The sequence below is a fragment of the Leptosomus discolor genome, chromosome 7 (genome assembly GCF_034619465.1).
Source record: "Leptosomus discolor isolate bLepDis1 chromosome 7, bLepDis1.hap2, whole genome shotgun sequence".
NCBI classification, from domain to species: Eukaryota; Metazoa; Chordata; class Aves; order Leptosomiformes; family Leptosomidae; genus Leptosomus; species Leptosomus discolor.
Window position 1 is genome coordinate 11412826 of NC_141397.1, and position 27951 is coordinate 11440776.

The following is a 27951-nucleotide window of genomic DNA, read 5'->3' on the forward strand; positions in this document are numbered from 1 at the left end:
TTCATTGGCTTTCCTGACCTCTGTGCATCATGTGCTTAAGCACCTTCTTAGAAGTCAGACTCTGACTCAGGGCATTAACTGCAGGCAGTAGCGCAACATGATCTGCTGGAAATTGTAAAGTCAGTGATGGAGATTTTTGTGGACTTCTGTGTGTGCCCTCACACTGTTAATAGGTAATAAAATAACATTTCAGCATGGTGGCTTTTTTTTTTTTGGTGTGACCCTGTGGTTAACTGCCATAAAGACATAGGTGTAAAATTTTTGAAGTTATATGAGAAGTACTGGAATATCATCTAGAGATACTGGTATGTTCAGAAGGTCTTGCAGTGAAGTTTGGGTGATTTTCTTGATGATGTTGATGCTAGAGCATAAACTGGATTGAATATAATTTTTTCTTTCTTTTCTACAAACTTCCCGGTGGAATTATTTTTACAGCCAATGCAAATTTCTGTAAGACCTTCTCATAAGCCACATTTTTGCGTTTTTCTGGTTTTCCTGCTGACCTATAAGTTCCCTAACTGTCTTTTTAACACTTTGAAACTTTCTGCATTTTTATGTCCGTTGATGTTGAAATCAGTTTCAAAACCACAGCTGGAACTTTTATTTACCAAAACATTTAGCTTCCAGTTTAGCCTGGCCTTAGACTGAACACATCTGAGTTAAAGTAGCCCAACAGGTTAGCTTCTTTTTATCTCCTCTGACATGCAACCAGCCATGCGAATACTCTTAGCTTGCCCTAAGTATTCTGGAGGGAGGGAGAGAAGCATATAAAGGTCATTACTCTGGTTTACTTGATGGAGAGTAGTTTATTATAAACTGCTGCGACTCAATTGGTTTTGATACTGTTTACCATATCTCAACTGGAAGATGTTAGGGAAGCTTCTGATCTTTCCAGCAATTAGAAGAGCCACATCTCATGAGGTTTTTTTTCATGATACAATATGGACTGTAAACTGCGTGCATGAAGCATACCATTTGCTACATGCCTGTAGAAGACCACTGTTTTGATCCCATCTTTAAGTAATATTGTAGTGCACATAACTCCTAAATTGCGAGCCTTATTTTTACACTGAATCTTTTCAGCTGGATTTTTTTTGTTGCTTTGAAACAATAGGTATTTTTGTAATACGTGAGTATAACATAGAAAACGTATTGCAGTTCCTTTGGATGATTTTGTTGCTTGATATAGTGACATGGCATTAGCATCTAGCAAGCGAATACATTCCTGTGGTGTTTTCAAAAGCGTATGAGAAACCATATGTTTTCATAGGAAAACAGCTGTTACCAAGCATTTGCTTTCTTAGATAGAGTGATAGTTATTAAAAGGGCAAGGTAGGACCACGGCTTGTGTTTTAAGTTGAATAAAGCTGGCAATAACTGCTGCTTTGAATGTGCAGTGGTGCTGCGTGTAGATATTGCCATGTAGAGTTGTAACTGGAAGGAGAGAGAGAGATTAACGTCCATAGTCTGCAGCTTGGAAGAGACAATATAAATCTCTGTCCTGCTTTGAGCTGTGAATGCCTCTGTAGGAGTTATAGTAACAGACAAATTAGCATAATGTAATTGGCTGGCAAGGTCAGCCCCTCTCCAGGAGCATTAGCAATGTTTACTGTAAGAAGAGACAGACCAAGTATTGTAGGGTAGTACGTTGTCTGTCCTTTTTGAAGGAAGAATAATAATTTTGGACTCCCTACATCACAGACTCTTTACCATATCTTATTAAAATTCGGACTATCATATTTCTGCCTTAAAGCAAATACTCTAAAAGAACAACAAAGAATATTCTCTACTATCACACAAATCTTCATTCTTTTTTTTTTGCTTTGAACTTCATTGAGTTTACATCTTTTTTTTTTTTCTTTCCCTTTCTTTCTCTGTTGAACAGCTTTTATCTGAATGCTAAACTTACATATGCATCCCTGCCGTTACCCAGTAAATCTTGTTGAGAGGATTAAAGTTTCTGGTCTTACAACAGGGGACACAGTTAGTAAACCCCGACAAAGTTATCAGCTTTCTTGTTTGGATCTTCTGAAAGTGTGAAACTCTGGGCAAAATTCTGGCCCAGCTCTAGCAATCTAGACTCACTGGATTCAGCTTTGCAAACCCTTTCACCACTGTGTCAGAAATGTGAGATGGTGCCCCACGTTTTGAAGGAGACCTTGCACTGAGTCACAAACAGCACTGACTTTTTAGCCTTTGGTCTGAAATCTGACAATTTGTGCCAAGTATTTGAAATGAGATCAAGCATTCAATTAGGAGATGTTTGGGAAATGGTTTTCAGAATATCACATGGGTTGCAGTGCCGTTTCCTATATACTAGTTGTCAGGAGTGCTGAAGGTTATGCTATTTAGCAGCTATCTTCAGCTTAAGTCTTTTAGTGTATGTGACCAGGAGTTGCCACTGTAATTTTCCTAGACAACTGGCAGACAGTATAAAACATGCACAGAATCACCTTCAGAGCACTATCTTAGTGGAAAACCTATTTCCTTGTGCTTAGACAGTGTGATCCAATGGGTTTCCAAAGCACAGTCCTTTCCGTAGCCTTATGATGATGAAGAAAAACCAGACAGCAATTCCTGGACACCACAGTAGCTGTATTATGAGTCTTGTGTAGTTATAACTTCCAACCTAACTTTAAATTAGACGGGTTTAAAATGAGCAGTGTTGTTACTGTGTTCAAGGGTAATATGCTCTTCTTTAATGCTGATACCCTATTAGCTAGCTGCTTTTGAGAATGGGATTGTGGTGCTATTTGTGCCAGGCTGGCATTCCCGATCCTCTCCTCTGTCCCTCGACTTTCAGGTGTCAAGTTGCTTTGGCTGTAAACATCCCACTGAAAGCCACTTTGTAGGCAAAAGCTGCTGTGTGGAAGAGCACACCCAGAATAACAGCTCTCTGTGCAGCTGGATTGTTCCTCAAGGATTCATGTCTGCCGTTTCGTACATGGCTCATCTGAAACTCCTGCTTTCCATTGCCTGAATTATGTTTTGCCTCCTTGTATGAAGTTGGCTGGCTGGCTGGGTCACACCATTACAGGAGAACCAATTGTTTATTACTTAGGAAAACGAGTGTTGTGGCTCCTCAGGTGGAGTGAGGCCTCACCAAGGCATTTCAGAAGCCTGCGGTACTCTCCAGGATGGCTCCACACCACTTTTAATTAGCGTGACTGGAAGTGTGTACATCTGGTTGATTGTCTGGTAGCATTATCAAATATAGTGCAGCTTGTTTGTTGCTCTCTCCATTTACTCCAGTCAGAAAAGAAGCTGAGTGAAATGTGTCCTGCTTTTACAATTGAGAATTCACCCCCTCCACCACTGCTGCCATATAACCTCAGTGAGATTTTTAGCCTGATTGCCTGACTTTTCTACAGTGGCTTGCAACTTTTAGTGCCCAGATTTGGATGTACAGCCAGGAATGCTTTAATTGGATCAAATTTTCTGCAGACAATGAACTCCTCTTCTCCGAAGAATAGATCCTGCAATGCTATCTGGACTTCAGCATGCATTCTTCACTTTTACTGATCTACATGTCCTTCTCTACTCTTCTGTTTCTAGTCACCAAACAACTGTTCTCTTGTCTTGCTATTCTTCTAAAGGTGTTCATCATATAACTCTTTTCTGTATTAGTTGAAGTATCTTGGTTATGATCTCTTGTCATTTCTATGGGACTGAAATTCAAATGCACACTATTCTAAAGTCCTGTGGATTTGTTCTCTTATCAAAAAACCCTCATACTCTGCCACTAGTATATTATATTGCCTTCCTAGGTATACTGTGTTGTCTCTAAGAGCTATTCACTTGTAACATGTGAGCACTCTATAGCTGTTGAAGATACTTGTGCTGTTTTAGATGTAAGGCAGAAGAATGTGAAGTAATTTGCTTAAAGTCATGCAGTAAATATTTGGCAGAGTAAGGAAAGGAACAGCTATGCAGTTCGTGGTGTACCTGACTTACCTTTGGAGTCCAAGGATTTATATTTCTGATCTCTTCTGCTTTCCCAGTCCTGTGAAGCTGTACGTCCCAACTCCACACCAGCTTGTTTACTTGGCTTATTTCTTGTTAACAGTAGCTCTTATTTCAGTGATCCCATCAAGTTGTGCTTTAAGACCAAAATCACATGCCTTCATCAATGGATGGTCGACTCTGTTTTTTTTTTGCAGGAGGACCACTATTGGTTTCTCTTTCTTCTAAGCATGTTTGTGTTTGTTCTCCTAGTCTTGTTTTTTCCTTCCTGCCTGCCACTGCAGAAGGTAGCTGCTAAAACCAAGACAGAGATGGACAAGGGCAGCGTGTTTTCCCTTAACCAGACTGCAGAATGTCAGAAATGTCTTTGAGGATTCTGAGAACAATTTCTTGTAATACCTGTTTGTAGTCCTTACTCTACTCTCTGGAAGTGAACTTTTCTTAGCTAGAAGTGTATTCAACTTTTTTGCCTTCTATGTAGACAGTCTGATTGCCTTACTAAACCCTAACGTTTTAAATTCCTATGTCTAAAAAAGTTTATTCATTTTGTCTGAATGCTTCCAACTGATGAACCTAATTCTCTAAGTTCTTTCAGCCCAAGATCTAAATGAAACTAGCTCTCCTTTCCCAAAATATCAACGTAAAATTTACGGAAATGATCATGGATGTTGGAAAGCTGCATGCTTGCCTTTGTGATTACTTGAGGTCTGGTGAATTAACTTGATCCAAGCTTGATGCTTCGGTGTTCCTTTTATGATTTTCACTGATCAAAACTGTTTTCCTACCAGTTTGCTTGTCAAGCCACTCCACTGGTTAGACCTGTGATGCCTTGTATGTAGCAAATGGTCTGTCTGGGTGCTTTTTGAGATCACTGTTGGCCTTGACTGCTGGACCTTTCCCATTTTGTTTTGGTCCCCATGTAGTACTAGCCAGCCTGGCCCAAAATAGCTGTTGCAGTGGGTTGGGTTTAAAAGAATATTTAGGAGATGCATTTTATTACCAGGGTAGCAGCATTTCCACTTGACTTCTTAGCAGAAAAGTTAAGCCTGCTGGTTTTCTGCTTGAAACTGCCTGAATGGAAAATCACTGGCTGTTTTGTTGCTACCATCCTTGCTCTCCTTTACCAACTGCTCTGTCTAAAAAATGTTCTGGTCATTGAATGCAGTCAAGCAGCCATTGCTGTAACTCATGCATGATGCCAATAACTTACGCCAGTGAAATCAATGATGAGAATTTTAAAGAAGCTTTAAATAAAATATAACAAATTTAAATGCCAAAGTGCTGTCTCTGTGAATTTGCTATTAACAGATTATAAATGGTTTGCATAATGTTGAAAAGCCTAGTGCCTTCAGTTAGCAGTATCAAAGGCTTGTTTAAAGCAATTCCTGGAGGATTGCCGCCCTCCCCCCCCCCCCCCCCCCCCCCCCCCCCCCCAGCTTTCTGTTTCGCGATGGATAAAAACAAAACTCCTTACAATAAAGAAAGGAAAGGCAGGTTTTCAACTACCCTCTGACTGGCCTCCAGATCTGGCAGCTGCTTTTGGATGTCTAATTGCTTGTCCTGCAAAAGTTGACATGCACCTACTTTGAGAAGGTTCTTTGAGTACCCACTTTGTACGCCCATTCTGTCTGATTTACAGAAATGAAATGATAGTGCTGGAAAAAACTCAGAGTAGAGCTTATAATACTGGGGGTGGTGGTGGTGGTGTGGTGGGTTGTTGTTTTTTTTTTTTTAAATTTCATTTAGAGTTTCCTGGTTTTCTGAATTCATTTATAAGTGTTAAATGCAGATAAACAGTGCAAAATAGTGGATAAGACACTGGACTTGGAAAAAAGACCCCTTCCATTGAGTCCTGATTTTTGGCTACACAAATCAGTTACTTTCTCTCTTTCTTCCTTCCTTTTCCCTTGCTTTGTCTTTGGACTCTTAAGGCTTGTGGGCGAGTGTAGTCCATCAATGTGTCTATACAGATTTTAGCACAATAAGGCCTTGATTTCAACTGAGGCCTCTAGGAATTACACCTAGTAAGTATACTGGCAAATCTCTTTTCTTCCTTTTCAAGTTTCTTACTAGCGCTTCTCCATTCGAAATTCATGGCAAGCTCACTTGTTTACAGCAATCTAACAGGACCATAATTGGGTCCCCAAGATAACATTACAGATATAAGCCAGTTTTTCCTTAGACAAAGTTCTATGTAGAATGTATTTTCTTATAAACATGCTCTTTATAAAAGAGTTTGTTGTTTTGTGTTTATTGGTGTTCCATCTGCTCTAGAGAATACATTTGAGAAAAACTAGCTCCAGCATGGCATATAATGTTTCATTAGCAGGCATAACCTTGTTTATTTGCTTTTTAAAATTGTATTTAGAAAAGGAAATCAGTTTGCACCATTGACATGCTGCCAGGTTCCTGTTTATAAATGTCACAATAGGCAACTTGGAAGAAACGAAATAGTCCATTTATGGCTTTTGCATAAAGTATGACAGAACAGGGTAGAGCCCTGCAACCAGTTGTGCTCCCCCTATTTTGCAGCCTCCCAATTAGCAGGACGTAGTGTGGTGTTAGCAGTGCAAAACACCCTGAGTGACCCGAACTGGGCTATGCATACTTAGTGTTACTGACGTTTATTTGAACAGAAGCAGCTCTTTGTGCTATGTTGCTTAAATGTCTATCTTGGGCAAGTAATTGTGTATGAAACAAGCAACCCTGAGGAAAATGGGAGATCTCTGTAGGAAACTTCAAGACATAGGCATGCAATCTGATGTCATCTTTTCCCATAGAGAAGCTATTTCCTTTCAAACTCTGGTAAGACCAGTCTTCCAAAATTTCATTCTCCTTTAAAATATGTTCATTGCATTTCCTTTATATCACTTTTTTTCCTTTCCCCTAGTAAATGGTTTATCGTGGGTACATCTGGTATGCACCATATATTACTCATTGTGTATGTAAAAAAGGCATCATATGTCAGAAGCATAGTCTGGACAGATATGCTGAAAAGGGCATGAAGAGGGTAGTGGGGGAAGAGGGGAGGGAATCGTTCAAGACAAGGGTCATCTTTCAGTATTCATTTCTACTGGTAATTAGAGGGCACCACTGAATGTCTGTAATTAGATCATGTCACAAAAATTAAGATGAAAGACCAAAAATTCTAAATCTCCTGCATTTTGTTCATATCTGAGGAGTCAAGAGCATTTGCTTAAACCGACAGCCAAAGTGGAGGACAAGCAGGGAGGCTTAACTTGCCCCTGGAAGAAGTTCATGTCCATTTTTCCCAGAAGGTGCAAGGAAGAGGCTAGAGGAGGTGATCGTGCACTCTGAGTACCCAAGAGGCAGAGGCCAAGTGGAGGCATGTCAAAGGTTGGCTCTCAGCATGAGCTGTGTTGTGGAGATTTTGTGCAGGGCTGTCACCCTTCAGGCAGCGGCCTTAAGAGGATTAGTAGTGCTTAAATGGGCCCTTCGGACTTCGAGTTATGGTGGTGACTGCTGCAGCCTTGAGATGGCTTATACCTGGCTTAGCACTTCATATGTCTGTCCTGTGTCTTGTGCCACGCTTCTTAGCAGCATCACGTAGTCTGCTGGAGATTAGCAGACTTAAGGTTTTATTTGCATCACTAGCTGTATCTCAGAAAGTCTTTCTGATAACATAATAACAGCTATTGAAAGAACACAGGATAAAACGATTATTTATGAGGGCTTTTTTGGTTTGTTTGTGCCTCTTCAGCAGCAGCCTGCATGCCTACATTTAAGAATAATTCATCCTAACTTAAAACAAAGTTTCCCTGCATGTTCCAGCATAGATACTTAGGATAAAATTTTGCCAAAGCTGCTGCCAGCCCCACTACACAAGTCTGATCTATTAACAGTAATTGTTCACTAAGACTCCAAAAGACTGAAGACATTTTGAAAAAAGCACTTGGGCTACTGAAGTCTGTAGATACCTTTAGAAATGTTATCTTTTTTGTCAAGAAATTCTAGTCATGGTACTCTGAAGCAGTATTTGGGCGGTGGTTAAACCCTGGTCTGTGAACTGCTGGTGGTCGCAGAGCTGTGGTAAGTCATCTGCAGCTGGTCTGTGGAACCATCTTGCCTTAATTACACAATTTATGATAAGAGCACAGAGTGCTCTGTGAGAAATTCAGAGGATTGACAGAGGTCTGTGATCCAAAAAATTGGAAAACAGTGGCCAAGACTGATAAGTACAGATTCAAAGCTTTATGATTTCAGCTAGAGCAATGTTTCCCTTCTTCCCTCATCTGCCTATCATTACTTGTCATTTTTGAGTAAGGAGTTTAATACTTCCTTACATTTTTGCCCCTAAGGAAATCAGCTTGATAACATTTGACCGAGCAGTGGTGCCTGGGGTTCAAGAAGTCAGATACCCTCGTACCACTCCTGGCCTTTGAGTCCCCAGCATTTTGTGGATAGCTAGCTGTGTCCAGTGCAGGGGCAGACGTTAGGTGGGGCTTGGGCACAGGGAAGAGTCCTGCATTCTGGGATATATCATGCTTGCTGGTTTTTTCAAATGTGCCATTTTTATCAGGTAGCTGATAAGTGAGCATTTGCCTTTCTTTGAAACATTTTGAGGAATAGATTCTTTGGCATCAGTTCCGTATTTTTATGTGTCAGCCTCATTCAGTGATTTCATACCTCTTCCTAAGTAAGGGAGTTAAATGGATTTTAGCAGTCTGCAACAAGATCTTCCTAGTGCTTTTCCCCTATGCTTCATGCTACTACATAACATTTTCCAGCAGTTCTTTTCTGTGTCGTTTTTTCTGCATTAGTGCTGTCCATCAGTCTCCACCAAGTTTACATTCTCCCTTCTCTTGCATAATGGAACTTTCTCCTTTTTTCTTTTATTTTCTTTCTTTTTTTTTTTTTTTTAAAAAAAATTTAAATCTCTGTAATAGACTTTCCTGTAATCCTTCTGTTGCATTAGTAATCTGATTCATTTTTTGTCTCTGTTTTCTTCCCTAGTTCCTCTGCTATGTTTGCTGGCCTTGTGTAGACAGGAAGCTTAGTTCTGTGCTTATGGTAGTTTAGATGTTGCATGCTAGTAGCTAGTAGTTGTGATGGGCTGGTGCGAGGGTGTTTTCCTTACACATTGACCTGAATAATGAGAAAAATGACGATGCTGTTTCTGGGGATATTTTGTAACTTTTGCTTTGAGATTATTTTTTTTTGTTCTGTCGGGGTGGAATTTGTAAGGACTCAGTAATTTTGATGGAGATTGTATATGATTAAAATGATTTTAAAGCCTGCCATTTTTTGCCACATTTAGTCTATAATTTTCTTTATGACAATGTTTTCCAAGTTTTTAATCCGTCAGATTCTTTGATTGTGTAAACAGCACGTGCAGTGGGTGAGTGTGTCACTGATGGCTTCCACTCATGTGTGTAGTATATGTATTGTGAAGTTATGATCTCCATAATCAGGCAAGATGCTACTGTATACAACTTAAAAGTATACAGCATGTGCAGCTGCCGTTTAAATGTGTGTCCTGGTTGCCCTGAATGCTGTGTGTCTGTAGAGCCTGCTAAAAGACTTTGTGTTAGAAATACATGTTTTCTTTGCCCATAAATTGTAAGATGCCTAAAAGTGGGACAGCTTAGAATATTTATCCTTGTTAAAATATATTAATTGAGAGGCCAGGCTATATAAATTCTGAAATATTGCTGAGTATTTGATTTCTGTCTTTAATTTTTAAATTTTTTTTTAAAGTTGAAGCCTTTTCTCTTGAATTATTTGAAAAATATTTAAAGTTGCTGTTTGGGAAAACAGAGTTAAATGATTCTTTTCAGAAAATAAAAAAAATGAAAAAAAATGCTTTTATCTTCCTTTAGACAAATTGTATTTTCTCTCATTTTTTCATGGCAAATGCCTTCTAACTTTAGAATTTGTATAACTGTCTGCAAAATACATTTATGTGCAATTGGTTGTAGATGACAGCCTGATCCAAAAGCTCACTCAGAACAATCCTGAATGAGTCTTCAGTTTGTGTAGAACTGGTATTTGCAATTTTCATTAATCCTCACAGTTAAAAAAGAATGGTAGGAAAATATAAGATAGCTTTCATTCAGGAAGTACAAACTCTGTCTGAAGCTCAGAATATTACAATGAATCATAAAGGATGGATCTGCCTTCATCCCTTGCCTTCATAGATGGAGATGTGTGACGCAGGTGGTACTGTGTGACATGGATGGGTGAACCAGGGTTTAGTGGAAATGGTGGCTGCCTGGAGTCATGGGGTGTATTTCGCCTGTGTCTGCGGGGCCGTCATTGCTGTGCTTGCCAACAGGGTGTGTGTTCTTCTGGAGTGATGTGTAATCCTCTCCACCAGAACATGGAAGCATGACTTCAAGAAGTTTTTAGCCTTTAGAAAAAAGAAGTGTGTTGCCTATCCAACGTTAAATGGTTGCACGTGAGAGAAAAATGCTCAAATGTTTTCTTGAAAGTCTGAAGCAAAATGGGGAACACAGTGTAACTGGGGAGAAGTCAAGCTGGTGATGATCTGTTCCCTTTCCTCTTGCAGCTGGAAAGTTTGAGAATGAGCACATTAATTTAAAAGTGGTTTGTGGATATGGCTTTTTTTATTTGTTTGTTTTATTTATTTGAATATTAAATACTGCTGTAGAGTACAGTATGAGCACATGGGCAAGGGGGGCATTTCTATAAAAGCTCTTCAGTGTTATAATCCTAGTTTCTGTTTCAGTGACAGTGACTGGGAACTTTGAGGATGAAACAGTCCTAGAGGAAATAAATTTCTCTTAATTTATTGGATCTTAATTAAGATCTGTTAAATGAATCTTAAGGGCAGGGGATGTCTTTCATATCTCTACAGCTCCTGGCATGTGGGTGGCCTGTTCCCTGTGTGAACATTTAGGTTCAGTTTAATAAAATGGCTAATGTTAATAAACTCATTCTGTCCTTCTATTGCTGAAGGACGGTTATGAAGATCTCAGAAAACTCTGAGTGTGTGTCATAGTCCCTCCGAGTATGGATGGGTCTTGGGAGTGTTAAAAGCAGAGGGAGAGCTTTGTCTGCATCATGGCTCCTGTCGACTTCTCTGAGGTGGAGTGCTGGGAGCTCTTTGCCTACTATCAATTAATCTTAACCATTGGCTCAAGAGCTGGAGGATAATGAAAAGGGAAGTCAAAGTGAGATGTTCTTCATGGATCCCTGGTGGAAGAGCATGCAGAACTCCTTAAAAGTAGAGCTGGAAGCAGCCTAGCCAAATAACAATTCAAATATAAAGTGGAGGTCTCAGTTGCGGCCGATGTTGCTGTTTTATGAGGGCCCAAAGTCAAGTCTGCAAGGAACTCGTTAATATCCTATCCAGATCCATTCAGAGTCAGGTGCAGAGCTCAACACAGCAAGGTCATTCTGGGAGTTCTGAAGACCATCTGCACCGCACAGGCAACAAGCCTAGTCTTGCTGTGCTGGTGATATAGAGCCATTCTGCATGTCATGATGCATATGAGTAGATCAGATAGGCTTAGTGTCAGATCTATTGTGCATTACCTTCCTGCCATCTTTCAAAGCATAGGCATTGTCATTTAAGTATGAACTTGCTTGAACTTCTCTGTAAATTCACAAGCATCTCACTGATGTAAATTATTCTGAGATTGCCAAATCCTTTTCTTATGAATGTGAGAGTCATGCTGAGTTTGACATTTTGTTGGGAAATCTTAGGCTTTTTCTTGGCAGCATAGTATAAAGGTATAGTTCATGCCCAACAACAGTGCTTGCATTACTGAGAAGAATGGACATTTGGATGCATTGACTGGTTTTCGTTCTGTTTTTGCTTTCTGTGCATCACATATTCAGCCTACTTTCTGAAAAGATACGGTTTATTAGAAATTGTGAAAACTTTTAAACAGCATTACAAATTTATGCATGTAAGCTAATGATTACAATGTCTTAATGCGTAAACAAAATTTTTCATGCCCATCATAATGCATACGATTTGTACCTTAGAGAGGTCTGGAATTATAGGAGAAAAGGGAAAGAGAAGGAGAAGAAAATGGAAATACTGAATCTAGGAGCACAGGAATCTGATATTAAATCTTTAAGTTCTGCCCTGCCACAGTACAACAAAATCCAGTCAAAATCTGGGCAAGTGCTGGAGTACCACTTGTCTAAAGCTCGTGATGGATTTACATCCTGTCCCTTCCTAGGCCTCATGGACTCATGGCACCATTCATGTTTGCTTTAAGGAGCCTCCCATGTAGCAGATCTGTATTCTGTAGCTCTTGGAAATCTGTGGTCTGGAGTCTGTGATCTAGAGAAAGGCTTTCTGAATTCTGGACAGTTTCATGCCAATGCTCTGGCTTTGTGCAGACAGCCCTCTTTGGAAGCAAGGTGGTCATGTGCAGGCAGAAGATCTGTGCTGGCAATGGCAAGGGGCAGTTGTGCAGCACTGCAGGGTAAACTGATTGTGAGTGACTGATGCTTTTCTTCTTTGTTGCTCCCCTATGGACCCAGAGGTACAAGTACTGTATACCTGTCTTGCAATTTAATATTCGCTCTAAGAAACGTACTACTGAAAGCAAACAGGCAATACAGAAATACTTGGAAGGATTCAGAAACTGTGGAAGCAGTATAAAGGAGAAATTAAATGAGGGAGAACTTTGAAACAAGTAAATACCATGTATTGATAGGTTTTAATTGAAATACACACACTTAATATAAAGGAGAAGCTTTAGGAAGTGATAGCGCTAAAAGATTCACTTGCAGATAGATAGATATTAGACCTAGTTTTGCAAAATCTAGTAATGATCAAAAAAGTCAGTGCAGTTTTGAATCCTAAACTAGATTTTTTATTTTCGTATATATTTATATACATATATACGCATATTGTATATATTCATATTATATATAAATTGTTTATTTATTTTTTTTTTAAAGAGAACAGGTCTCTCATCAGAAAACACTAATCCATTGAAGAAGTGACATTTTAATAGGAATGTGGTAGATGAGGGAGAATTTCTTTTAGAAAAGTTTCCAGGTATCTAAGGTTATTCTCTCTTACTGCCTGATGGTCATCCCATACTACTGGGCTATGAAAAAATACAGTTAAAGTCCTTGGTCTGGCTTCCTTTCACAATCTGTGCTCCTAAGTGAATACTGGAGCTGCTGGACCTGATTTATACTGTGTAAGTTATTTACTAGAAGAGGAACTCAGGGCTGAGCCTGCTTCATACTGAGTGAGTGGTCTAATCATGCAGCTATAGGCAGCACCTCTGCCTACTTTATATGTTTATGAAGTCTGGAACAACTTCTGTGAAAGAAACAGAGATCTCCCTGTGTCCACAGTAGCCTGGGAAATCACCTGAAATATATAAGAATTGGGGGACAGGGGCATGACAGCTAAGGCCTTTAGTGTGGGTCCTCTAATTATTGGCTCCTTTTCCATGAGGAATGCAATCTAAAGCGTTTATTCATGTTCTGCTTCAGAATGCAATCTTTCATTCTGGGATTTGGTATGTTGTCTGCCTTTCCTGTCCCCCACATTTGATCAGAGCTCTGAGTTTCCTTTCTCATCAGCTTTATCTATTGTTATTTTGTGGGTTTTATGTGTTTCCTAGAGAAATTGGGTTATAAATTGGAATTCTGAGTGAATTTTGATTTTCAATCTTGAGTATTGCAGCAGTCAGGAAGATGCTTTGCCTGAGCCTTTGTGGCAGAGTGTGTCTGTAAAGGTATTTTTTCCCTTTTCCTCAGCCTAGCATGAGGTGACAATGGGAAGTTTCTTTTCCTCTTACTGCTAACAATCCACAGGCTGATGCCTGATAGGAAGAATAATGCTCTCAAGGTTACCATATTTTTCATATGTATACACTGTGGGTTATCTCTGGCTTGAGAATTTTGTTTGTTTTTAAACGTGGGCCAAGTCAAACCCTGCGGTTTAGCAGCAGTGTGTATTGTGTGTGCAGGCATAACAGGAGAGAAATTTTATTCCATGGTTCCTTCCTTAGCAGCATCCCGGTATCTCATGGCTTGTTCACTCTGTGGATATGAGTGATCTGTGAACTACTTTTTTTAAATAACTTTTTTAAGGGCTCCAAGTTACCTGAAGTAAAGGTTATATATGTGCAAATACAGTGCAATTATTCTGGGCCTCTGGGATGTTATTGCTCTACAAAATATATGGAGGCTAATAGAAATGGCTGTTTCGTGACGTACCATGTAGTGTTTGTTACTTTGGGACTATAAAACTTGATTTGCTTGTCAGGCTAAGCAGACCTAGTACACAGTAAACAACCCATGTAGTAAATCAAGGTGCCCCGCACTCACCACAGAAGTAATTTTCAAACAAAATATATATCGTGTTCAGTTAGGAGGATATGTGCTAAATATCCTCATTATAAATCATAAGTCAGAATCACAGAAGAGTGATTAGTCAACTTGTGGGTATTTTTCCATTTATATTGCCCTGTAAAAGCAAATAGTTATTTTTCATTTCTTTATCCTTGTTGGTTACAAGATCTATTGACTTGGAATTTACCGGGAGCCAGTAAATTTTATATTGTTGATGCTTTCAGATTTCTAATTGTGTTCCTATGGAACAGAAAACCAAGATAAGACATTAATTTCTTTTTGATTTTCCTCCACCATCTCCCATTTTCCTTCTTTTCATAGAATATCTCCATGCATAACACAGTTGGAGGAGCAATGGCAGGACCTGGATCTCATCAGCTGACAAATACAAGGATGCCAAACCACGACACCAGCGTTGTGATTCAACAAGCCATGCCATCTCCACAGTCCAGTTCGGTCATTACACAAGCACCTTCCACAAATCGACAGATTGGGTGAGTCCATTTCCATTTTCTCATTTCTCCAGTTCTCTGGCTCCAGCAGCTGCATGTAGGACCAGATGTTGTCCTCATCATTCTTAAGGTTCAGCTGCGTGCAACACCAGATGTTGTCCTCATGGTTCTTGAGGTTGTGGAGTTTGCACTTGTTCCTGTCAGCATGCAGCAAGGACCCCTGCAACATGCACTGCAGACTGTGGGGGAGTAGCCAGGTTACTACATCTGCTCCAGACCTGGCACTTTGGTTCAAAAGGGGCAGAGTGCTGTACTTGAGGGTAGTCCTGCTTTCTCCATCCAGTTTTTTGTTTTTATCTGCTTACATTCAATTTTCATGTTGTTTCTGTAACTGCTGTGGGAAGAAAGACGGAGTATTTCTGAAGCTGATCCTTTCACTTCCTTCAATGGAATTCTGGGTGCTCAGCGGGATTGAGCTATTTCCTATGTAGTCTGTTTAACTGAGGAATGCTAGAAGACAAAATAAAAAGACCCACAAGGTAAATGGAGTTTGGCACAGAGACCTCTGTGAACAGTTGCTCAATTTGAGATGATGGATCTATATTTATTCCCATAAATTGACAGTATGGATGCTTATTATATTGGCTTGAATGCCAATTGTGTGCTCATGTTTGGAGAACTATATGAACAAAAACATCCATGTTTTGTACACTCAGTTACTTCCAGCAAAGATGAGGTCCTCATAAGTCACAATAACTTGTTTTAAATTATACAGAAACTGCCCAGATGGTTTGAGGGTACAGTTTTTCATCACACAAGTCTGAGAATTTGGGGGCTTTTCTGCATGAAAACATATGGATAAAAAGATGTATCAGTGAACTAAGAAAGAAGCAGCAGTCTAGATTCATTATCTGTCATTTGTAATTTGGTCACATCCATTATATGATGAATGCAAAAGCAGTCTCTGTCCCCAGTCACTGTCTAAATAATTGACGAGCAACTTGCAGTCTCTTCAGAGTAAAAGTGTAAAGTGAAATCCTGGCATTGAAAACTCAAAATCCAGTTATTCCTGCGTTTTCTTTCAAGATTCTTGGTGGCTGGGGAAGGATGCAGACCACAGGCTCTCCATCTCCCACTGCCGTGGTGGCAGGGATGGCCCATGGCACTGACTGCTGTAAGGGTTACCCAGGCACGCACAGGACATGAGTCCCATCCGCTGCCCCAGTTTTTCACTCCTGATAAAGCTCCTCTTTTTTCCTTTTTACTGCTATTTAAGGATTTGGTTCTTAATATAGAAATCTGATATGGGTCATGTAAACATATTTGATAGATGTCCCTATGTATATGTTACATATTGACAAAACACAGTGTTCACTGGGATTTCATGTGCAACACTGTTCACCTGTGAATCCAAGAAAGTTGTTGTCTTATATATGTCCCATTCTGTTCAAAGTCAGGGGGCTGGGAGAAAGGACGAAACAGTTTCTTTTTCAGTTTTAGAAAGAAAAACAGCTAATGCCATTATTTGGGTTAAGGATGATTAAGCTCCTGTTCAAAATGTGACTTAATAGGTCTAGTGGTAATTATGATCCTAATTAAAAGCAAAAAAAGAAACACCAAACAACTTTTAATACTTAGTGGTGAGGTGTTTTATATGGGACTGTACTTGGCTTCCAAACAATTGTTTCTATATAATGAGAAAAAAACTGCATGTGGTTTTGCAAGACCCTGTCAGTCAGGTTTAAGGTTTGCGTTGGTTTGGGGCCACGGTGATTAGAATCTCCAGAGTTGGAGGGGTTGAGGATAAAAGGCCTATTTCCTAGTCAGTGGTAAATGTCTCATTTGGGAAACTTTGTCATGACATATCTTAATTTTCCCCTATGACTGAATCACACAAATGTTTCCTAAGTCTGACTCTGAAGCTGCTCTATTGGGAGGCAATTGTCAGCATTTTAGTCTCTGTGTGAGTTGGTGTGTGAATGAGACTTATGGTGTGACCTCCAGCATACTCTGTTCCCCATTCTTCCCTCTTCCTAGGAGGTTTTGTATTTTGTTCATGGTGTGTCCTAGGAGATAATTGCTGCATTTTCGACTTCATCTACTTGCCAAAGTGTTGAGCATCCTTGTTGTTTGTCATCTGTTCCTTCAGTCTTTTCCCTATGGTGCTTGTTTTATTTGTTCAAAGAATATATCTTGTCATTTCTATTTATCTTCATCTTATCCTTCTAAACGTGCTATGAATTATATCTAAGACTCATTCACAAGGAATACAGACTGGACCATGGTTTTGATATTAGGCAACTGAAGAAAAATCCAGATGGATTCAGAAAATATTTGAGTTCTGCAAAGTTTGGTGGTTTTGGTTTGGCCTTACAAAGTTGAGATGGTTCAGCTTTTTAACAAGCCTAGATTCTGAGGTGCTCAAATCAGTGGTTTTGGGTTGGGTTCGCCCCCCCTTTTTTAAAAAAAAAACATCTGAAGCTGCCCCAAGGGGTAGACGGGTCCTTACCATGGAGAATTGTGCCAGGGAATATGCCTTTTAATGAGCAATAAAACCATCAGAGCAACTGGCTAAAACTCTCACTGAGTTCTGTAAGAGCAGGATCAAGCCCTAAAGGTTATATAGAACCATCTTGTAGCAATATTCTGATTTTTATCACAACCACAAATATTTTAATGTCAGACTATGGCCAAGCCACCTGCAAATGTTTGTGATGGCCTTACTCCAATGAAAACAGGGAACAGCAATGAAAGTCTTCATTTAGACCCTGCTTGTAGGCTGTGCTCTAGTAACAGAGAATGGGACCCACCTGTGCCCGCACACAGCTCATTTCATTGTGAGGAGAGGGTGAGTTCACAGCAGCTGACGTTCCCAAGGGATGTAATTTTTCCCTACTTTCTTCTCTCCATCTCTTTTTCCCCCCCTCTCCCTCCTTCCATGCCTCTCTTTTTTTCCTATCCCCTACTCTGGCTCTGGGGGCTTGCATTTAAAATGAGATATTGACACAAGGCATGGGAAAACATGACAGAATGAGCGTTGCTGGGCAAGCCTTACTGGCACAGTGTATATACCCACATTGTTTCAGGTATTAAGGTTCAGCTACTACTGAACAGGCATCCAGCCAGATTAATCAGGAAAAGGGAAGAGCATGAAGGTTAATAACTTAAAAAATAAGACAGGGTGCAGTCCCACTTTCCTCCCACCATGTACCTTGGTTGAGAACAAACAGCAACATTATCATCACAGCAAACTGGCAAGTTGGTATAAAGGTCCCAGATAGTACGTATGTGGTGAGGCAGTCTCTAACCTCCTTGCCATCCCTCCTCCCTCCCCCCCAAGCCTTTAGCATGTGGGAGGAATGCTGTAACTAGTAACTACTTGTGCTGATGAAAAATCAGTTGAGGAACACTTAGCAGTGAAGGGTGTCTTTGGCTGATTAATAGCACATCGTTTGGAGATAAGATACATGGAGGAAAAGCAGTAAGGCATATGATATAAGACATACGTTTGTCAAAGGTATAGAAAGGCAGATAAGCTGAATCAGCTCAAGATATGGGGCTCTGAACCAGGCTGTACAATAGCAGTGTTTGTCTTCTTTTTTTTAAGTAACTGCATTTTTTCAGTGACTGAATATTCAGCAATGTATGTGAAAATTATGGTCAGACAAATTGGTGACAATACAGTACACTGATTTCTTTATCTGGGCATGTCTTTTGTTAGGTAAGATGTCTATTTCAGACCAGCAAAGACTATAGGTGGATGCAGCCTAACAGCTCAATGTTCTGGAGAGAGTAACCTGCTGCTGTTTTTCAGGCTAGTAGCAGACATACCTAGTAATTATTCCAGCTTAAAGCTCACTAGTACACCTCTATAGCTGACAGGGAACACGGGAGGACTGAGAGGTGTCACAGGTCCAGCAAGTTGTTAACATTGTACTAACTGGAGAGGGGGATGTGAGTCAAGTTTCAGTGAATTCAGGATCCAAAGTGGACATAAAGCAATAACCATGTGATGTAGATTATCTGTTTTCAAAGTGTCGTAGAGCATTTTAATCAAGATAAGATGGTCTTCTGGCACAGCATCAGAAGGGTAAAATTGCAACCACATTTGGTGAAATGCAAGGTAGGGGAAGGCAACAAAAGGGGTTTGGTTTGGAAGATGCCTCTTGTGCCTTTATGTATCGAAGAATCATGGTACCAGTGGGAGGACAGCCTTTCAGTCCCCACATGCAGCATTCATTTTGACACCTATGCGTTTCCTTCCTGTTTCTCTCTTTTCCGTCTCATGAAGCCATACATCTCTCTCTGCTTCCAGTTTGTCATCTTTTCATAGGGTTGAATGCTTTCCAAACAGAGAAGCATGGGAAATGGAGTGGTCATGAAAGCTGCATGTAATGGGACTAACAGAGGTTTGGTGACACAGTGAAGAGCAGACTCACTGTGACTGACCCTGGGGATTTAGAAAATGAAAAAAACTTCTCAGCTGTAGTCTTAATCTGAGGGACCCGAGATGGCAGAAGGACAGGGCTCCTCTGTGGCAAGCACAGGAGTTTTACCATAGCAGCAAGCTATCTGAGACTGCAGCTGCTGGTAGAGTTCTGAGTATCCTGCCATCATCCTTTATAGCTTGAGGAAACAGAAAAGACTCCTGTAAGAGACGTTCACAGGCAGAAACCCCTCCATATTGCAGCTAGTTCTGGAAGGCACTTGGAATAGGCTTGTAAGTCAGAAGGGTCTTTGTACATGCCAGAGAAAGTCTCTCTTAAACTCCTAGTAAGTTGGAGAAGTGCATGATATCAAAGAGGCTATGGAATGATGTGCTTTTATTAAATTCGAAGACAAGTTCCCTTCCCAGGAAACCTGGGATAAAAGTCTCTGTTTGAGCTCATGTATTTGAACTGAATCACTGCAGTATGTTGTGAAATGAGATGAAGTGTCAAATGACCTTTCAGTTACTTGCTCAGATCCATTCTGTAGCCTTGGTTCTGCGGCATGTAAGGACATCAGTTAGATCACTGGAAGCAGAGGAAAAGGGAAAGGTGGGAAGAGACAGCATCTGACATGTTGTTCTGTGCAAATATTTATTTTTCTGTATTTGTACTCAAAGTTGGGCTTTATTCCCTGTTTAATGCTCCTGCTTCTTTTTCTTCTGTTTGTGCTAAGACATGTTTTCTATAGTCCCTTCTACTACACTGACCTTGGCCACCCTTAACATGAAATCCCATCAAGCCACATGTGTGCAGCAGCCACAAATCTCTGGGAAGCTCAGGTGAATTACTTAGGAAATTATTACAAGTGAGCCATTCACAGAAACAAGTTGTCTCATAGCTTACGGCTAGTAGACAGGGCGATGTGGGAGAAAACAGAGTCTTATCAGATGGAGCCTCTCAAGCTGTTTCATCCATTTTAGCTAGCTGCTGCCCGGGTCCACATGTTGACCTGCAGACCAAACTGTGCTGCTCTGCCTGTGACGTTTGGAAGCTTTGCCTGCTCCCCAGCCTCCCATGTTGTTATTTGCATCGGCATGTTCAGGAGCTGCTGACTCAATCTCTCCTGACACTGCTGAGTCAGGAAGAAAAAGAGCAAACAGCACTGGTCTGTGTGTCAGCCACAGCACAAAGGGGTGATTGTTCATGACATCTATCTTCTATCCCCAACCACATACTCCCGTGCCTTCCCAAAAACTCTTTGTTGCTGTAAGGTCTAGGGAGGGGTTGGAAAGTACTGACATATATCAAGATGACTTTCAGGAGGCTGAAAAGAGGATCATTAGCGAGGTAATAAATAGCCTGTCAACCAGGAATGGAGACGGTCTAGTGTGTTTCTTATCTGACTTAGTCAACTGTTATCCTGAAAGTTATGCACTTGTAATACATGTTGGTTAAATTTATTAATGAACACAGCATTTTATGCCTCATACTTTCTACTTGACAGAAGTCCTAAGCTTATTAGAAAAGTTGCTTGTTCATAGCAAAAACAACAAAAAACCAGAGTCAAGGATATTGTGTGACTTGCTGGCCACTGCTGACTCTTATTGGGACTGTTGTCTTTCATTACAGAGCGAAACCAGCCCTCTCCCTCTCCTGATGGTTGTTTCAGATAGGCAGCAAAACCATGCTCAAGCCAATACTTATATAAGTGGTTTCTAAATAATGAATCATGATATTTCCGTTCTGGAAAGCTTATCCTGCCCAAGAACTATAGGAAAGCAAGGTCAGAATAGTGTACTGCACTCATAACTGTATCTGAACAGAAATGCCGAGCTTTCATAGGCATAGGTTGGCTCTCACATCAGAGTAAGTCATAAATAGGACTTAAATATGATGTACAGAACTTGGAGAATACAGCATTGATTGCTTAATTTTAGTGGTTGGTATCCCTTACGTAACTCCTGTATATATATATATATATATATATATATATATAAAATACACACTGTATAAATCTTCTTTAAAGGTGTTATCAAAATTTATAGTCAGAGCTTCTGATTTATATGACTCTTTGAACTAAAACAGATGTAAAATCATTTTTGGATGGAAGAGGATCTCAGAGGTGCAGTGGGTTTGATGCCACAGATCAAGCTTTCCTAGACCAGAAATGATCATTAGAGCTCTGCACAGCCGAATCACATAGCTCTGCTCTTCATCACAGGTTTGCACTTAACATGCCCTGATGCATGATTCCAGTATGTGTTTTATCCAAGTGTCAGCCTGTTTGACAGGTAACTAAGCCGCAGTAAAGCACTAACTCAAACAATATAGACTTTGTTTGGTGTAAGGCTTGCTTTCTTTCTTTCTTTCTTTTCTTTTTGTTTAAGAGAGTAATTTGCAGGTTCCAGAGAAATAGCAAGCTCTGGGATGCTGCCTCACAGCATGCCAGTTCAGAGAAGGGCTTAAATGTTTGCTGGGGTGGCACAGTGGTTATGGTGAGTGAGTAAAAAGTGAAAACCTTTATGTGCAAAGGACTAATAAAAATTCATTTGCTCACTGAGAAGTTATGTTTGTATCTGTTTCAATAAGGGAATTGGCATTGATGTGCTGAACAGAAACTACCTTGATTTTACATGATTTGTCTTGTCAGTGTATTTTTGAATGCTTTCAAAGGGATATAAAAACATACTATAAGTTTGTAAAGTGCTAATGTTTTGGTTTGTTTGTTTGTTTGTTGGGGTTTTTTTTTTTTTTTTTTTGAGGTGGTACTGGCTGAAAACCAATGACAATGTGACAATAGTTCACAGAAAAATGCCTAGGGGAAAACACAGAAATTATAGAATTTGCGTAAAGTGTATGGATCCTATTTTACCACGTTTAAAATTAGGCCTCCCTGTTAATTGATGAGTTGAGTTTTAGAAATCAGTGGTACAGCATGGTCCCACGTATGGCAGATATATATGAGTTCTTTTATACTTATGGATAGGCCAAATACACATTTGAAAAACAAAACGAAACGAAACACCCCAGAATTTAAATCAAAAGCACAGATAAATCTAAGATGACCATGTCACCAGAATGACTTATTTTAAACAAATGAAATGATGCTTGATTTAGAAGGAAAAAGTAATTTAGATACATCTGTCGTTTTGGAGACTTCTAGCAAAGGTCCACATGGTAAATAGTAATTTAAATTCTCTTAGCCATGTTTAGTAAAAAATTGCTGAGGTGAACAAGGAACTGGTGGCTAGATAGAACCTGCAGGTAGGGTTCATTTTGATGAGTGCAGGAAGAATGTTCCTTGGAAGAAGAGTGGGTTTTAGAAACATTTTCTGCTATGAGCATCTGTATTCTGCCAACAGAGACCTTTATTCTGAACTCACATAAATGAAGTGGAATTTTGCCAGTAAAAGAAGGGGTTGTGTTACTCCAGTTGTAGGATCCAGGTCCTAATTGGTTTATGAAATGAAGGGGGCAATCTTTGAGCTATTACCAGCTTCCTCTGCTGCAAGTGAAGTGAATCGCAGCTGTTCTGATAGGGTCCATAAAAACTTGGCAAGGTAATAAAATGTTTTCAGCGGACAATTCTCCAAATGAGTGAAATCCAAATCCCTAGCTTATGTGACAGTCCTTTGAGAATTGTATATACTTCCTGGGGAATTCTGATTTATATTATGTTACTTTTATCTAGTTCTTTAACCATATCATTCAAGCTGACCGGTGCTGTAAATGTAAGGGCTCAAAGTAACATTATACTTCTTTTTAACCCTACAAATTGAAATACAGTTTGTACATATCAAACATTTAATATAAGAAAAAAGCTGTGCCTGATGTTCGTTTTCTACCTTTTCTTGCTTGTGTCTTTATACTTTCCTGTCCCCCCATCTCTTTTTTTTCTGAGATAAAAAAAAAAAAAGGCATGATTAGCATTAAATGATCCTAGAAGACACTCTTCTGGTGCTTCTAGTCTTATGATTTCTTTAATGAAAATAGTAGCTTTTGGTCCTCATAAGTTTTCTTCAAGCAACTTAAGATTTTCTAGACCTGGTTAGAAGTCAAGTATGTTCATCCTGACTAAGTTGGCAGAACAGTTTTTCTGAACGATTTGTTCAGTTCATGGCAGTTTTGAGGGTAATTGTGTACATCTAATAGTCCCTAAAGATCCCTGGTGCGGGTTCAAGTACAACCTGACAATTCTTGGTATCATTGTATATGTTGATGAATTCACAATTTTCCTTGAAGACCGTTCAACGTTTGTTTACAGTTCTGTTCTTCTCAGCATTCCCAGCATTAAGCATTTTTATTTAGGGCCTGGATGTCTTTAAACATATCTTTTTTTTTTTTTCCCCCCTCACAGAAATGTTTGTGATTTCCCAGGCAAAGACAGGATGACCCCACCTTTGAAAGTAAGATGACCTAAAAAGAATATAAATAGAGAACATAATGAGAAGTTTCTTAAAAAGTAATGAGTTGGGTTTCCAAGCTGGTTAAATCTCGATTGATTGGGCTTGAAGCTCACACTGCTGTGAGCATCCACTTTCACACCTGTGGCTGGGCATTTATACAACATATCATCAAAACTTCTTCCTTTATATTAGTCCTCGTATGGTGGATGTTGCTTGTCATATCTTAGATAGGCTACTGCCTCTGGTGTCTAGAGAGTGACCATGCCACTGCATTTCAGCTGCAAGGTGCTGTCTGGGGTGGGCCTCTGATCCTTTAAGCACTTTGGAAGCAAGTGGTAGCTACAGTTGAACGTCTGTCTTTCCTTTTATGGTTTCTCATACCACATGTAGCATGCGGTAGGGTTGTCCCACATATTTCATGGGAAGATGTTTAAGAGATGCACAGATCTGAATGGTGATGCTCTCCTGGAGCACCTGGGCAGAGCTGCATGCAGAAAGCTTCCCTGACATACTCATGGGTAAACCTTGTGTTCTCAGCAAATGTTTTCACGCTGTTTCTGGAAACTGCCCCTGGAGAGATGAGCTGCTGACTTAATGTGCCTGACAGAATCTCTTTGGATATGCTGGACTTCATTAATTCATTATTGCTGCGAGTTGTTGATGCAACTTTTTTAGGCAGCACGTGTAAATGAGCATTGTGAAAGTGGGCTAAAAGCAGCAGTAGTTTTTAAATACTCAGTCAAACAAGAATGTCTGTTAAGCTCCACAGGCTGTTATGGATGGCCGATCCTTGTTGAAATACTGTTACAACGTTTGAAGACATTAACTGTAACTGGTAAACAAAGGAGACTAAATTTGAACCAATTTCCTATCATTTCTCTCAGTTTGTGCTTGTTTTGAGTGATTCTGTTTGTCTGAGGTTACATGGCACAGGTATTAAACTAACTCTATACTAAAAAAATACATGGTCAGTGGATTAAACACAGACAGTTATTACATACACTAAATGGAAGAGGCGTGTGTAAAACTTTACCTCTTTACCATTACCTTTCTCTTTAGCCTATTTTAATTTCTTCTTTCTCTGCAGTCTGTTCCAGGCCCCCAGAGGAAAGAGACCTAGGTGTCTCTGAATTATTTCTGATCTGTGGGGAAATAAAATAGGAAGCAGAGTAATATTTCTATGAAGTAGCAAAGAAAGCTGGAAGAAAGCAGTCAGTGAGTTCCCTTTGTGCCACAGTAAATGGATGTGGAGAAAAATATGGATTCCGGGCTCCACGACAGGGAAGAAAATCCATATTTGCTTCCAAAATTTCCCCTGGCCTCTATATAGTTCTATTGTTTCAATAAAAAATTTGTGACTCAGAGGATTTATTCAAAATCTATATAAAACATAATAGGCAAAGTTCATTCCAGAAGCCATCAAGTGAAACTATATTTCTCTGTGGGGAAAGCTGGGGTCCCTTCCAGTCTGGTCTTTTTCTGTACACAGCCTAGTAGCATGGAGGTTTTTGTTGCACTTTAATGCAACATCAAGGGTTGTGGGGCCCTAACTCCCATAAAGCAAATGCTAGAAACAATATTGGACCCAAACAGAACCCATAAATGCAGAGGGAAGCAAAAACCCATATATAAAAAAAAAAAGCAGGGGTTAAGAACAAAAGCAAAACCCCACATTTCAAACCTCAAGGGGGAAAAAAAAATATTTTTTTGTTTTGGAGAAAACATCCTTGGAAATGTTCAGTTTTCCTTATGACCAAGTTGGGAAGCTGTAAGATGTGTCCTTGAAGATGGTGGAAATGACTCCAAGCCAAAAAATCTATTCCATCTTGACAATAAAAACCTACCACTGAGATATACATTTCCTTCTTACTCCTCCTGCTTGCCCATTATACGAACAGGAAAAGAGAGAGACCCCTGCCATGTTTACAAGCCCTGCCTTGTTATTTGTGTGATGGACAGAGAGCTAAAAGCTGTATTGCCAACACTGCTTATTGGAAAAACCTGGAACTAATTAAGGGACCTCATTTGTTAGTGCTCGTACATTCACTGGTGGAAATTATTTGGGAGAACAGTTCTACCAGTACAGAACAGTGCTCTGTAATAGAACAGTAGAAAAAATGACAAAGAACACAACAGCTTTGGGGGAATAGGATGAAAAATATTAATCTAAAAAAAATTACTGCATTGGCTTTGAAAGTCAATTTTTTTTTGTCTTCCAGTGGGGAAAAGAGAATGTAATTTGCTTGAACTAGATGATGACTTGTAATGTTTTTGCTTGTTACTGATTTACTTACTTGAATTAAACTTATGAATGGCAGTGGGAGCTTCAGTTGAGTAATTTTCAATATTGGGTTATGTTATTTTATTACTGGGTCTGCTGAGTGTTCTTTTCTATGGTGTCTTCTTCCAAGAGTGAGGATCACTGTGAATCTTTTTCACGCTACTTTTTCAAAAGCCAGGCTGTGCATTCCAAAACCAAGAAAACAAGCTACCCAGGCAAAGGGACTTTTAGTATTTCAGCACGCTGCTCCCTTTCTCCCTATATTTCTCCTGAGCTGTCTGCTTAATTCCAGATCTGCTCTCACAAACTGATACAGGTCTTTGCTTCCAAGTCAGGTCACAGGATATGAGGTGAGTATACCTGTTGTACAGTTCCTTCCGTGTTGTTGCTGAGATAAGATGTACTTTTCTGGATGGGAAGCGGTACTGTTGTTTCACTCTAGCAAGGCATATGGCACAATGTAATGCAACAGAGAGGAGAGTTGATGAGTAAATGATGAGTCATTGTCATTAAGGCAACAGAGCGCATTGTCAAAAGAAAAAAAAATACAATCTGAAATCAGTTGAAGATCAATCTCTGAAGATTTCAGGCTTTGGTGAAATTTCTGTTTGCAGTTGCTTCTGTATCACATATTGTGTGTTGAATGCATTCTCTGTTTTGACATTTGCTGTGGCGCTGCAAGTCATATATACGTACACATGCTGCTGCTGGTTTTTTAGGTTACGTGATCACTTATGGTTGCACTAGATGCTCTCTTTCCCTCCAGTCCTCTAGTTTTGCAGAGTTGCAAGGAGACACGTGACCATTTACTGCAACTTGTGACATTTCCACTCCCAGTTCAATGGTGGCTCCAGGGTTCAAATTTGCAGCTAAAAATGAACTAATCTAAAGGGCTGTTACTGTCAAGAATAAAGCCATGTACTGTAACTGAGGGTAATCAGTTTGGATCACATTTGCAGATTCTTTGTATTAGCTTTATCAGGTCAGGCCATCAGAGAGTAGATAGACAGGTAAGACCGAAAGACCTCTGAACCCAATTAAAATTGTACCACAAAGAAATCAAATTCATGTGGTTTACATTTCAGAAAGTTACATTTGGTGGGCTGTACTTACTTTTATTCTGTAACCTAATGCAGACCATGTGAACATTTGAAACGCTTTTAACAGTTAAACCAGCTCAAATAACACAGAACCAGAAGAGCAATAAAGAATGAATTAAGACTGATTGCGACTACAGCCAAATTTTTTTCCTCTTAAAGAAATATAAATGAGTGATATATTTAAAACCTACCACATATATAGTAATTTTGTCTTCAGCTTTTAGCACAACAATAGCCATTCTCTTATCTTTTAAAATAAATGTTTGGTTTAAAAAGCAATCCTAAACCCACAGTCTTTTATTTGTGGTCTTTTGGGCTGAGTTTGGACGTGCTGTGGAATTACTGATATTCCCATTGATGCACATAGTTTGGGAATTGTTCATGCAGCTCTGAGATAATCCTGAGGAGCTGACATTTAAAATACTTGGCACAACAAGAGCACGAGTATGTGAGGGTAAGAAAATAGGTGTTTTATTTGCAGTCCCTTTTCTTAAAACCAATAGATGTGTGTGCAGCTGCAGCTTTTTGTTCACAAACACTTCTTGCTTGCTGACATCAGGTAGGCCTTATGTGTGGAGCAAACGGACATTCAACTGACGCAGACTGGTATGTGTTCTGTTTCTCTATCTGCTGAACAAACAGACTGAATGGAAGTCCTGAAGCCTCCAGAAAACCTGTCTGGAGACAGACAGTGCCAAATATGCCTATGTCCTACATCTAACTTCAAGAAAGCGATGCAGTTTACATCCAAATGGAACAAAATGACTGGCTTGCTTAGCACCAGGATCATTCAGTTGGCTCAGTTGCCTCATTTTTGCTCCATAACAATGATTTTCCGGCATTTTGGGAGGACTTCTTGACGTTGGGGAAAGAGATCAGGCCCACAGGTCTTGTCTGTGTTATATTCTTTCCTGAAGGAAGAACTTCCTAGGGCCCCAACCCTTTCCTAGTATCTCCAAGACACTGAAATGCAAACCTCATGCCATTCTGCTTTTTGGCACA

At 39.8% G+C, this 27951-nt stretch overlaps 1 protein-coding gene across 1 annotated transcript in view; it reads left to right on the forward strand.

Moving 5' to 3' along the window:
* The window catches only part of CREB5 (cAMP responsive element binding protein 5), a 212907-nt gene that overhangs the window by 27601 nt on the left and 157355 nt on the right, over positions 1-27951 (forward strand). Inside the window, exon 4 of the mRNA XM_086468150.1 lies at positions 14602-14774. Within this exon, the coding sequence (XP_086324276.1) occupies positions 14602-14774 (173 nt within the window). The remainder of the gene's footprint in view (positions 1-14601; positions 14775-27951) is intronic.